General features: G+C 37.4%; 1 protein-coding gene across 1 annotated transcript; it reads right to left on the bottom strand.

Annotated features, from left to right (window-relative positions):
• On the bottom strand, positions 340 to 8615 carry LOC109706998 (DNA polymerase epsilon subunit 3). Its single transcript, XM_020228029.1, has 3 exons — positions 8325 to 8615; positions 7551 to 7669; positions 340 to 815 (listed from the first exon to the last, which is right to left on the bottom strand). The coding sequence occupies exons 1-3, from the start codon at positions 8516 to 8518 to the stop codon at positions 658 to 660; spliced, it is 471 nt and encodes a 156-aa protein (XP_020083618.1). The 5' UTR covers positions 8519 to 8615; the 3' UTR covers positions 340 to 657.

Raw genomic sequence — 13823 nt, 5'->3', positions numbered from 1 at the left:
TATCTATCAGTATTCATGATTAATTAGTTAATTAAATAAGTTAAATTATTATTAAAATAATATTTTATATTAATTAATTAAATAAATTATTATTATTTTAGAATTAAATTACTCTTATTCTCACTATTCCAATTTAACATCTAAATGCTATTTTTCTTATTCTCGAAAACAACTAAATTTTCATCCAAATATAAAATTGATCTTATTCCTACTTATTCCAAGAGCTGCAGTTACACTAAAAATAAGCAAAAACAACTTATTTCCAAACCAAATGATAGTAGTCAGTATACAAAAGTAGATGAAATAGAAAAGAAATGCTATATTCGATAAATAAAGAAGTAAACAGTATACTAAAGTAAATATAATATACAGCATAACTTAAAAGCATCAGGAAAACATCACAGCTTACATGAAAAACCTGCTGGAACAAGTTTAGAGAAACACAGATTTAGTGACCAGAAGACCCATAAGTTCGTTACACACCAAATATAAGCTTCAATGTTTTCTTTATCTTTTTCTTGAGATAATCTGTACTGATTTTGGAGAAAGCCAACTTTGAAATAATGCTCACAGATAACACTGAAAGAAGACAAATTTTACAAAGAAGAAAGGATTCGATAATCTAGAAGACAATGAAAAGTTTGAAGTATAAATTTGTTAATCATCATCAGGCTCAGCATCATCATTTTCTTCCTCAGCATCTTCCACGCCGTTCTTCCCTCCCTTTGAAGGCAATTCTTCCTCTAATTTCCTCTTCTTATCTGTTTCTTTTGCTTTCACCCCAGATTTTTTTACTGCAGTTTTCTTTCTGAACTCTGAAACAAAAGCAGAAGAAATTCAGAAATTACCGTATATGAGCTGACCAAATTTGTTTGGTAGTTGCACGGTAACCAAAATAATATCATTATCATCATTAACTACAGACAACTGATGCAAGAGTTACTTACAACTAGATTTTAGTAATATAACTATTGTCGTTGATTTCCTATCTGGCCAATCAAAAGGAAGTGTTTCGTCATATCAGGTTACAAACAGGTTTCAACACTATAATGATTTTATTTGTAGTTTCTGTAAATACTTCCTAGATGAACCGTTCTTCCTTCGTTAATCATATTTTCTAGGAAGGTCATTTCATAGCTGTACCATTTGGCTAATAGGTTGTCAGATAGAAGGTGAAGTTAGTAATACTAGTTGTGAAGTTCCTTAGTACCCATTTTCAAACTCCATTAGTGTAAGGCTGACTAAGTCCTAATCATTTGTTCAATTCAAATGAAATATGGCCATTCTTTCTAATTCAGCAAACTGAAGACCATGAAAGGAACAGTATCAGGGTGTGAGGACCTCAGAAATTGGACAGTAACTTCTATTCATATGCAAGGTGAACTTGAGTAAATATGGGATCTGTAACCAAGGCAACCTTAAGCAACAATGAGATCCAGGCATTTGGCCTTGAAATTGCCAGTAAGAAATCTCCCTACTTGCTTTATTCAGTTTCTCTTTCATTTCTCAAATGCAGAAACTCTCCACGTTTCTTTAGCTTTTGATGTTGGATCTACTTTGTACAAGACGCAGATAAGAGTTTCATATAGAGATTTGTTCATCATCGATGGTGGTGATAAAACAAACACTGTTCTTTATGCAGCAAGAGATAACAAATCATTCTGTACCAGAAAAGTTTTCAATGCATTAAAGTGTGCTGATAATGACACACTGTAAACCAGCTTCTAAGGATTGATAAATGGAAAACAAATTTTTGAATGGAGAAAACATGGGGAATCCATAAATAATGTTCACATGAACGGTTATACAATGATGATAAATCAAGTGCAGTGGGATTCAGCTCGTATAATGAGACAGTAACACTGATGCACGTCACAAAGCACATTACTAAACTAGGTTACACGAACACGGACATGGGACAGGGGAAATGGTATGACTCTTTAACATTGAACACTGCAAAGACATGACCAGGAAATATGATAATATTTAGAAAAAGAAAAACATCTAACTAGTAACTAAATACATTCTCATTTATGTTCTTTACAGAAATAACATTTCCATAATAAGTTCCTTACCTACAGAAAGCACTTGATCTTTCTTAATTGATAGATATATAGAATTAAATGATACTAACATATTAATAGAATTTAAAACATATTTGTGGTTCAAAGAATTAGCCATACATTATAAGGAACTAGGGTGGGTTAAACAAGGTGGGCTCCTGGGGTTCTATGGTGCCTATTGGCTTTGTTGAAAAAGGAAAAGAAAAAAGGAAAGGAAGGGGGTGGGTGCAGGCAGAAAGAATATTTATGTTGATGGTAACTCATTACGCCATATAAAACATAACAGAATTTGACTAATTATATCATCATACATTTTCTTACATTGGACACCTATTTGGATATCCAATAGATGGCACAATAATAAGGGACACGGAATAGACGCATGTTGGATGTGATGACTGATAGGACAGTGAACAGTTGACACGCGCTTGTGAGTCTTCAACAAGACATTTGTCTAACATCAAACAAGCTGGATATGACAACGTTTGAAGTGTCTATGTAAGATGCATGCTATATGGAAATGGCTATGTAGGAAGTGCATCAAATGCCTCATTCCTTTTTATTTGACAATGGCAAGTGCCATAGATACCATGAAAATCTAATTGGTACAAAAGATTAAAAATTGAGGCAGTACAAACTAAGTCCTCTACCAATTATGCTTACGAATTTTTTTTTCCTTTTACTTAAATCCTATGCAATTGGATGAGCCAATTGATCTGATGTTTTGTAATACCCACATCTATGGCTTTCGTGGCGACAAACAACAAAAGATTAGTAGTATCTTCCCCTTTTTCCTCCAGTGTTTTCTTTTAAAAAAGAAATCATATTGCATCCAACCGGCCAACCAACAATAATAATGTATTATGCAGAGAAATGTACTCATAATAATGACTCTAATCTTCGTCTAGATCCATAAAAGAAAGCCAACTATGCTTCTCGATCTAATAAGCCAGTTTCTATCGTCATCCAGACTAGTAATAAGTTACATGATAGACAGCCAAATACCCCAGTTTCCCTCTACTGTTTTTTTAACTTCCTAAATAAACAAGAGCAGAAACGACCCCGACCCAATCAGCTTGACCAAATCAAACCACTTGCTTTTCATTGACTCATTTGGAACATAAGATTACCATAGGAGGATGGATCTATGTTTTAGAGAATTTAATTTTATTCCAATATGAGAATAGATCTATATTTGGAGAATTTTCTTTTGACTTTCCTTTTTTTTCCTCTAAAACCTAGGATTTAACTAGAATTTGATTCGCAGTAGGATTATTGATTTATTTTCATGTTTCTTTCCTGATTCTTATTGCTATTAGGTTAGAAAGTCTAAAAATAAGCCCTCAGAGAGCCCTTTTGTATTCATGGATGGTTGACTCTTTCCCCATCATTGTCTCTTTTTTTTCTTCTATATTTTTTAGGATTCTATTACTATTTTTCATCAATTTTCTTAATTTTTTTAATTTTTAGATATTTTATTTTAAAAATTCTTTTGAAATCACAAAATTTTCAAAAAAAGAAAAAATAAAATTTCGGTAGAACTAAAAATAAAGAAAAATTTGTAATGCTATTTCCATATTATGTTCTCTCTGTAGCATCTTTTTTTATCCATTCAAAGGTTACGAAAAATTCCGCTTCTCTTTAGCAATTCAAAGTCTTATAATTCCAAAACCCACTAAAATTAGAACTTTATATCCCGTCCTACACCAAACACATTCAAGAAGTGTCATACTACTAGCATGGAAAATGTCAGTGTCATCAACACGGCATAGAATACCAGCACGCACCCGTGGTAATGATCGACGTGTGCCAATTACATTATGGCACGCTATGACATACACCTAGCATATTTCATTGAATGTTGTCGCGCAACTGCCTAATGCTTGTTGCCACTAACTCAGCATGAAACGCCACGACTTATACAGGGTGGCATAGCCAACACAAACAATCCTTGAGAGCACGTCAAAATGAATAGCTGTCTCACATTTGAGGTGCACAGAATCCTTTATCCTCTAACTAAACAATGGAAAACTTGCAAAAGCACCACATTCTCCTCCTATACTGACGAATGTTAGTGATACAATATATTCGAGTATTTACGACCATTCCAACCTCTTATAATCTGTACATAGTAATAAAATGAAGGCAAAAACACAATAAAATAAAGCAGCCTCCAGTGTTTGAAAAGGCACGCCTGAGGCTCGCGCCTCAATAACAGTAAGGCGCAGCAGCGCACTTGCTGAGGTGCGCCTCAGGCGATGTGCGAGGCCCGCGCCTCAGGCACACCTAGCAATACTTAAGTTTTGAGGGTTTTTTGGATTCAAGTTCTCAGGTTATCGGGTTCTGGATTTGATCATTATATTTTAACCCATTAAGAGATTTAAAGAAACTCTAAAAATAACCCAAAAAAAAAACTATAAAAAATAAGCAGTACCTCTCTCTCGATCGTGTAATCCTACCTCCCATCCCTCTCGAACATCAATCAGCACCAATGACAATGACATGAGTGTCATGACAGGAGGCGATGGCAAGCGGCGACTAGGGCTGGCAAACGAGCGAGCCGGCTCGCGTTCGACTCGTGTTCGGCTCAATATTTGGCTCGCTCGAGCTCGACTCGAAATTAAATGAGCCGAGCTTGAACAAAATAAAAGGCTCGAAATTCTTTCAAGCCGAGCTTGAGTATTACTCGGCTCGTTCGAATTAGGCTCGAAAAGCTCGAAAAGCTCGAATGAATATATATATATATATATATATATATATATATATATATATATATATATAGAGAGAGAGAGAGAGAGAGAGAGAGAGANCTCGACTCGAAATTAGGCTCGCTCGAGCTCGGCTCGAATTAATTTCAAGCCGAGCTTGAGCCTAGATTTAGGTTCGAAATTAATTTCAAGCCGAATTTGAGCTGACATAAGCTCGCTCGAGCTCGGCTCGTTTCCACCCCTAGCGGCGACAAAGCAACAAAGGTAAGCAACAGCGACAGCAAGCAGGCCAACAACAGTCGCAGCGGGAACAAGCAACACAACCAATTTTAAGTTAAAAGTGATGAGGATAAGGATGAAAATGATGCTTGAAGAACAACCAAATGAGAGCATTGGCAACACAATCACTTTTAAGTTTTAAGTTAAAAGTTGAAATATAAAGTTTTTAAATTTGAGAACCTATATGCCTATGTTTTTTTTTTTTACTTTGTTATGGTTATTTTGTTTTTATATGGTATTTTGGATTTTGTTTTTGTATGTAGAATATCAAATTAAACTAGGTTTAGTAAGAATATTTTATTTTTATTAAATGTGCGCCTCGCGCCTCATCTTCTTGAGGCGCACGCCTCGCAGTGTTTGAAAAAGCGCACCTTAGGCGCACGCCTGGGCGCCTAGGCGCTAGGCTTACTGGCCAGTACCTAAGTAGCCCCTAGGCGGGCGAGATTGCCAAGGCGCACGCCTAGCTCTAGGCTCAAGGTGCACTCAAGGCGCGCCTTCTTCACATCTATCCTAACGGGTTTAGATCTAGTTCTATATACTCTAATGGGTTTGAATCCATATATTTATTGGTTTGATGCCTTGATGGGTTGAAACATCTAAACTAAACCCAAATCCCTAAACTAACAAAATCTAAACTCTAAACAATCATCAAAATCTCTACGCTCGTCCCTCTCTCCCGCTTGTCCGTTGCCTTCGGCTCCCCTCTCTCCCGCCCGTCCCTCTCTCCCACTCGTCCGAATAAGGACATTAACATTTCTAGTGTGATGTATTTTGGCTTGGAGCCTTGAACGCTTAGCTTTCATATAATCATGATGCCCTTTTAATGATGTTTGGTTTGAAACTTTAAACTTTTATAAATGTCGCTTTCTTATGATCTTATGCTTATAATTATATATTTTTCACATCAAAGTTTCCTATATATTAGTGAATTACTAGTTATCTTTATACAGGCCTTTATTTGGAGACGAAAAGGTAATTTGTTCTTTAAATTTATTTGTATTATTTTGTTTTTAAAAATTATCATATATGTTGCTTGGCTTCTGTTCTTTTCTTCATTTTTTTCTTCCGAAAACGTAATTATTTGGATAGTTATAAATATTTATTGTAATAATATGATTTTAAAGAGTATTTAGTGCTACTTAACAATTATTAGAAAGTATAGCAAAAAATCTTTTGGTTATTTCAAAATTTTATAAAAGTGTGCACCTTACCTCTCTTGGGTGTGCGCCTGCGCCTTGCATCTAAGCTCTAACAACCCTTTGCGCCTAGGTGCGCCTTGGGCTTTTTTAAACACTGGCGCCTCGCCTTGCAGTGCGCCTCGCACCGAAGCTCTAGAAGGCCCTTGCGCCTCTTTGTGCATAATGTCTTTTCAAACACTGGCGACCTCTCACCTCTTGGTAGAAGGCAAATACACAATATAATAAGGCGGCCTCCCGCTTCTTGGTAGACTATTGCAAGAGAACCTTAACTTTTCCTTAAGAAGGCACGTACTTATTGTTATCATAGTAATGGACAACATATAGAAAATATTAAATTTGAGCGAAATGACCATGAATAACACGTGTATCATTGTAGGTAAGTAAAACACATCCAATTAGAAGTTTAAACTCTATCAAGAAGAGAATTTCAACATTTGCTAGTCACTCAATCCAGTGGAACAAATAACTGACCTTGTATCTATAGTCCTTCAGCCAGTAAAGAACCTCAAACCTTATTAGAGGTAGTATTAGGTTATTTCGACAAAAAAATCTCGTAATTTGTAAGGGAAAAAAAGAAGGCTACATGGCATTGTTATGTTTTTCCACTAAAATACAGTTCATATTATAACTTCATCTAATCAAAGTTCACTAACTTATCAATGCACCATAAGTAAAACACGATTAAAGGAAAAGGTGATGCTGAACTAGCACCCATCAATACTGCGAACTACAAAATTCATGTCGTCTTAGACAAAGCACATTAGGAAATAAAGTAGAAGCAACAGCACAACAAAAATGGTTTAAAGCAAACTATTACTTAAAAATACAAAAGTAGAAAAGGAATTAAAAACCAAGTTCTTCAAGACAAGAACTATAAATTAGACTACATCACGTTCATCAAATAGGCCCTTGAATATATCAGGAAAGCTGTCCTCTTGTGCATATCAAACTTCAGAGACAAACATGTAAGTACCTATTTAATATTGGCTAATAAAGGAGCTTTTCTATCCCAAAAAGTGAGAAAATAGAAGCTTATAGAATTTTGGTACGACAAGAACCTAAGAGGTTGGACTCTATATACAATTATGCATAAGCTCTAATTTAAATCTTTTATTTTTACTGCAGTGAAATTCTGTTAAGGAAGTTCTCGTAAGGAATCCCTGACCAAGCCAAACGGGCGCCACATTTTCAAACACATTAAATGCTTCATCTAGGAAAGCATACACGATGACATATTAAATGCCAAATTTACATCTCTCCGCCACATATTTGAGAGGAGGAGACAAGTGAAGCATGCAAACCTTCCCAAGAAGCCCTAAGAGGAGCAATGAATTCAGGGAACTCAATTTCCTCCACTGCTCTAAGGACATCCTCGGCATTGATCGTCTGCCTCCCCAATTCCTTGCAGACGTCGTTTGCCCTGTAAACCAAATTGCCATTCAATAGTCAGCAAAATATACATAACTTGGACCATGAATGTATGATCAAAACCACCAATGTTCTGAATCAAACATCAAATGATTGCTCAAATTCTTCCTTTTTATCTTTCCCAACACCCATGTCTATATTAACTAAAAAGGATGGAATTCCTTTTTTTTTTGTTTTTTTTTTTTTAGTACCATTCCAAAGTCCAAAGATATGCTACAATAGTAACCCTGAATTCAGCAAAAAAACGCCAAACTTGTATTACAGAAGAACCATCGAGCCCCAAAATTCCAAATCAAAGATCAAATGATTGTTCAAAATTTTCCTTTTTCTTTTACAGACATCCCATTCTGTACAAACTTAAAAGATGAAATTCAAAAAAATTGTTTCTTTATTTCATTCTAACGGTACTATTCCGAAGATAAGTTGCAATAGAAAATCCCAAATTCAGCAAAAAAAAATACCTAATTTAGAACATAAAAGAACCATCAAAACTCCAAATTTTGAATCAAAGGCCAAATAATAGCTCAAATTATTCCTTAATAGAGAAGGCATTCATAAATATTTAAGTTTTCCATTCAATGGAAACATTCCAAACATAAGATACATCAGAAGGAAAGAGTAGTAGTTAGACTGGGGAAGGAGATTACGTGGCGGAGAGGTAGTGGATGAAGATACGAGCGCTCTCGGTGAAGGCGACCAACGCGTCCTTGTTCACCGTCATCTCCTCTCCTCCACCGCCATCGGAGGTGGCGGCGGAGGCCAACTGCGACAGCTTATCCTTCACAATGCGGCGTATCACGGCCTTCGGAAGCTCCTCCACCGCTTCTCCCTTCTTCGCCATCGTCCCCTCTCTCCGACCCCTCGCACGAAATGAAACCCTTTCCTCCTTGGGGTGTCTGGGGTTCCAGTAGAGAGTGAATGAACAGCCCCGAATTCCCGCCTATCCCTCTAATTACCAAAATACCCCCAGCTCTTTTAAGGCCAGGGATGAAATGCTTTTGGCATCTCTCCAAAAAACAGTAATAAAATCTCAAATTTAATCATGCATAAGTTACAATTCTCAAGAAAATTGACATCCGTACAAGTTGCACATAAGTAAAATCCGTACAAGTTGCATATACGTGAACGTTTTACCAAGATTTTAACTGCCTATCAGCACAAGCCGTATCTATTATATCGTACCGTGCCAGTAGGATATCGGCACGATACAGTTCTGTGCTGATGGCACAACTCAAAATTCTCTGTTCTTTAAATTATTAAAAAATTTTCTCAATAAAATTTAAAAATTTTGATAAAAATATATAATAAATAATTGGTATATTTTGTTGTTAAAGAAAATAAATATTTCACGTCATTACGTATCGACACATATATTTTTTGTGATCGGCACGCATCAGCAAGGTTCAGCACGCATCATGCGTACCATACTGGCAAATTTCCGATACGACTCTGTGCCACGGCACTTAAATCCTTGCATTTTATACCTTCTTTAGTTCTTTATCTTAGAGTTTATAAATCACTTTTGGATTTAAGAAAGGTAAATACGATTTGTACATCTATATATAAGATAAAATTATAAATTTTAGTCTTTCAAACATCCATATTTATTCATTACAAAGATAATTACATACAAATCCCAATAAATATATCAAATTACGAATATATCCCTTTAATGTTTATACCGATTTGTCCGTATTTGCCCTCTAGTATAGAGTTATTAGTTCTCTATTTATTTTTAAAAGATAAAAAGTAAAATGAGAATATTGCTCTTGTAAATATGTGGCCCGAATCCCCTGTGGACGCCCGAATTACCTTTTGGGCAGTCGCTCATGCAAACTAGATACCACATTCGGACGCTCAACTCGAGAGCATCCCTTGCGCCAGGGAATAAAAAATTGGACGCCCAATACTTACTCTGGGCATCGGGATTGTGAAATATGCGGAGCCAGCAGGCGCTCGATCCTCGACTGAGCAGTTACAATTGTTGAAAAATCTTTCCGATCTTTTATTATAATATTCTTTAAAAACAACTCAAAAGTTTAATTTCAGTTTTAGAAAAATTCCAAGAAAGAAATTAATTAAAAAATACTGTAAAGAAAAGGTTTAAAAAAGGTCTGTGGATCGAGGCGTGCAGAGCACTGTCCTAAAAGCGAAATTACCCCTCCACGTGCGAGGCTTCCCGGCAATTACTTCTAGCGATACAATGACCACGTTCCACCCTGATACAGCAAAGAAAACTCGGATGCTAGGTAGATGATTATTGCTCGAATCACGAAGCTATGCGTCGGATTCTCGCAATAATTATGCTTTAGGGTTCCAAATCGGGGTTTTGTTAAAATGAGATCTAAAGTTGGGATTGATCTCTTTTATACCTAATTACTAGGTATTCTAACGCGCTGGTGAAATCGGTTCGGCGATCCATCGAGTCTGCGTGAAGATATTGGGAAAAGGACCGTTTGAGCTTCGTTTTCGTCTGGAGGGCCGAGACGACGTCCAAAAATCTTGAAATCGGATTTCTAGCATTGCAACATTACCTAGCGGTGGGGGGTGTCATCCCGAAGCAGTTGGACTTCCTTCTATGTCCGAGTTAGATTATCGATCATATTTCACATATTGTTCTAATGCATTATAGGACGTATGGTATAGTAGCATTTCTATTTCCTTGCATGCTTTCTTAGTAGTGTAGCATTGTAGGCTTGACACATGAACCTAGGGAGCATGAGGATTGGGTCATGTGACATGAAATCCTATAGTGATAAGAAAAGAGTGAACTTGAACTCGATGATGAAAATGAGGGACATGTAAACTAGTGTATCAGAGGCACTATGATATAAACGAGTGGCATGTAAACAATGTTGATGACATGACGAGTGGCATGAAACTTAGTGTAGATGAAACACTAGACATGGACTATGATATATGGCATAGAACGTAGTGTAGTCGAGATAGTCGACACGGACATTGGGATAGTTGAGTTCCCGAGTTTTTATTAGCCCTAGTTGATAGGGTATCCTCAGTTGGCGATTATTGAATCGTACTCACATGGTATGTTTTGAGTTTGTGGTGGTGGCTCCACACAAGCAGTGTACTCCGGATGTGGTCACCTGAGGGGCAGACGTAATTGTCCCGCAGATGGTCTCCGGTAGGGTAAATGCGGGGTAGCTTCTCACCCGTGGGATTCGAAATATGAGTACCATGTATAGAGACCACCCATTTTGTATTTTGAGACAGATGTTTGTACTTTATGTTTTTATTAGTGGACTCGTTTACCGTTCTCTACTTGTTGTTAGTTTGTAGCTGTTAGTTGCTCTGATATCTATAGTTGTTTTACTTTTTCTTGCTTTCATACTTCTATTGTTGTAGACGATTTATATGTACAGGCATATGGAGGGTCTGGGCACGCACCGGGCAAGCCTATGCCGGGTCCTGGGGCATGACACAACCCCTCCAAATCACTCAAATTGCATCAAAAGTCCACAAATTCAGCTTGAGGAGTGCTGATTCTGCAGTTTTTCAGCGACGACCTTCAGTGTTTTAGCTCGTGTGCGACGTAGGAAGGTTGGATTGCTGTGAAACTTAGTTTGTTGGATTCTAGACTTCAAGAGGAATCCATGAAGTCTAATATTGCAGATTTTGGTGAAGGTTAGCTTGGTCGAACTCAAGTTCTTCTCTACTGCTGTTGTTTTGGGCAGATTTTCAAGTTTATGAGTTTTCTTTGATGCCATCTTTGGAGGCAGGGGGATTTTGGACCCGAGCTTGATATCTTAGTATATTCCATTGGATTTGAGACCTTTCTCACCAGATTTGGATGTGATTAGGTGAGTTTTGACATTTCAATTGGGATTAAAGTTAGCTTAAGTGCTGAAATTGAAGGTTTTGATAAATTTTAGTGGAATTGATGTTTAGCTCTTAGATGTGGACCATTGCTGGCTGAGAGCAGGTGCAGCTGAGCTTCTTGGTGGTTCATGACCTCCTTGCTGCCAGGGATTTGCTATAGAGGTAGGTGTTTCATCGGTTTCGCTCTTAAGTGCTTGTGTAGTCGACATGTATGATTTCGGTTCTTGTATTTCATGTGCTAGCTCAAATTCATTGATTGTAGCATGTATGAAATCTGAATTGGGAGCATGATTATTAATTAGATGAATATACATGTTGGACTTGGAACTTGACTTAGGAGAAAACCAGCAATTCGACCTATCATATGATTCTACTATCTGATTTAGCTCTAGGAGTCGTGGTTTGATTGTATCACCGCTATTTCAGCGCGGTGGATATCCGGGGTAGTTTTGAATGCATTTACGCTCGTGCTAGGATGCCGAGCTTATTTTTACAGTAGAGTCTAGGCTGTTTCGGATTGTCGGGTGCCGTCGGGGTAGACGGTGGACCCAAATTCCAGTTTTTGGTCTTAGATTGTGCCGAGGGCACGTGGGTTTGGTTTCTAGACCTGTTTTGACCCTAGCTACTTGACTTTGGTTTGTTAGAGCCTGATTGAGCTTGACAGAGATACGCTGTATACTCGGTTGGGTAGCTCCCATGAGTGCTACTCCAGAAACTGGTGCTGTGCTTTTGCGTTGGTGTCGTTCGTATAGGTTGGACTTGCTCTCCGCAAACTGGTTAGTGAGGAGGTAGCTGTATAGTCGCAACCAGGCGGGACGGGTGTGTTCACAGTCCCAAGGACGGGTATGATTACAGTCCTTATTTGAGATTGGGTCTGAGTTGACATTGTTCTACAGAGGGTTAGAGTTAGAGCATGATAGTATAGCGGTATTTAGTTGTAGATTTGTTCTATCTTTCTTTACTATTCCTCCTTATCCCTGTAGACTTAGTGGGTGGACCGATGAGTTTGAGGGCGGTACCCACTGAGGACTACTTCTTTTTGTATTAGTTCTCACGCCCAATTGTTACCACTGTTTTGCAGAGTCATCGCCTTCGGCTGCTGCTATTGCTGATCTTGATCGTGGCAAGGGCGTCGCAAGTTAAAGCCCTTCCAATCGAGTCGTAGAGCTAGAGGAGTACCAGCTACAGGTAGTTGTAGTTTTTGGGTCTTTACGTACAGTTGTTGTTATCTCGCCAGAGCGAGTATTTGTATATCTGGATCACATGTATGTATTGAACCACAGTTTTTACATGGTTTATTTTCTAGCAGCTCTATACTACTGTTTGTAGTATTGTATGATTACAGGTACTTTTACTTTTTCGTTTCGTATACAGGGGAAATACCTATGTATACGGCGGGTCTGTTAGCGAGCCCGGGGAAACGAGTAATCCGGGGCGTGACATTTACACAAACAAAATAGTTGGCAAATAAAAATTCAAGAATTTTCAAGGCTAAATTACATAAAACCCTCCTGTCAAAACCCGATTTTTTTACTTTCCTTCCCTGTCATTTAAAAACCTACACTTTGCCCCTTGTAAAATAGAAAATGTTCACTTCACCCCCTGCCGTTAGTAATCCGTTAGGGTTCCATTTATAAAATATTATTATATTTTTTTTTATGCCAAAAATGCCCTCAGCTTTCTCTCATGTGAACATAGTGAGGGGCAAAATGGTGAGGGGCAAAATGATCATTTTATCATCACAGTTCACACCGTACACCCCTGTGAACATTTTTCATTTTACAAGGGGGCAAAGTGTAGTTTTTTAAATGACATGGTGGGAAAGTGAAAAATCCGTTTTTGATAAGAGGGTTTTCTATAATTTAGCCAATTTTCAATCATTATTTCACAAATATACTTAAACGAGATTGTGTGCCTACATGGAGAACACCCATCAATTGTATCGGATCAGAATCCAAAATTTGTATCAAATTTCGGTATGGTTTTTCACTCCCAGAAAGATGGACAGTCTGAGCGAATGATTCAGATCTCAGAGGACATGTTTTGAGTATGTGTTCTAAATTATGGAAGTGGATGGCACTAGTACCTACAAATAGTTTTGCGCATAACAATAGTTATCAAATGACTGCATTTAAAGTTTTATACAGAATCGTTTTCAAATTTAAAACTATTGCAATACAAAAAATTCCAAATTTTAAATATATAAATTTGGTTTCAAAAGTGAATGATAAGGTTATGGCCCGATTGGCCTATATTCTGGAAAAGTGATTTCTGCAAAATTAATTTCGGTTTGGAGAATTAATTTTGGT

Source organism: Ananas comosus, linkage group 1 (assembly GCF_001540865.1).
Source record: "Ananas comosus cultivar F153 linkage group 1, ASM154086v1, whole genome shotgun sequence".
Taxonomy (NCBI): Eukaryota; Viridiplantae; Streptophyta; class Magnoliopsida; order Poales; family Bromeliaceae; genus Ananas; species Ananas comosus.
The sequence above is the reverse complement of the archived record's forward strand: the minus strand, read 5'-3'. Positions and strand labels throughout refer to the sequence as shown.

Excerpts from the sequence above, each read along its gene's own strand:
- LOC109706998 (XM_020228029.1), bottom strand. The coding sequence starts at position 8,518 with ATGGCGAAGAAGGGAGAAGCGGTGGAGGAGCTTCCGAAGGCCGTGATA. Across the intron at positions 7,670-8,324 it reads ATCCACTACCTCTCCGCCAC|GGCAAACGACGTCTGCAAGG; the intron begins GTAATCTCCTTC and ends TTTGGTTTACAG. Across the intron at positions 816-7,550 it reads TCTTAGGGCTTCTTGGGAAG|AGTTCAGAAAGAAAACTGCA; the intron begins GTTTGCATGCTT and ends CTTTTGTTTCAG.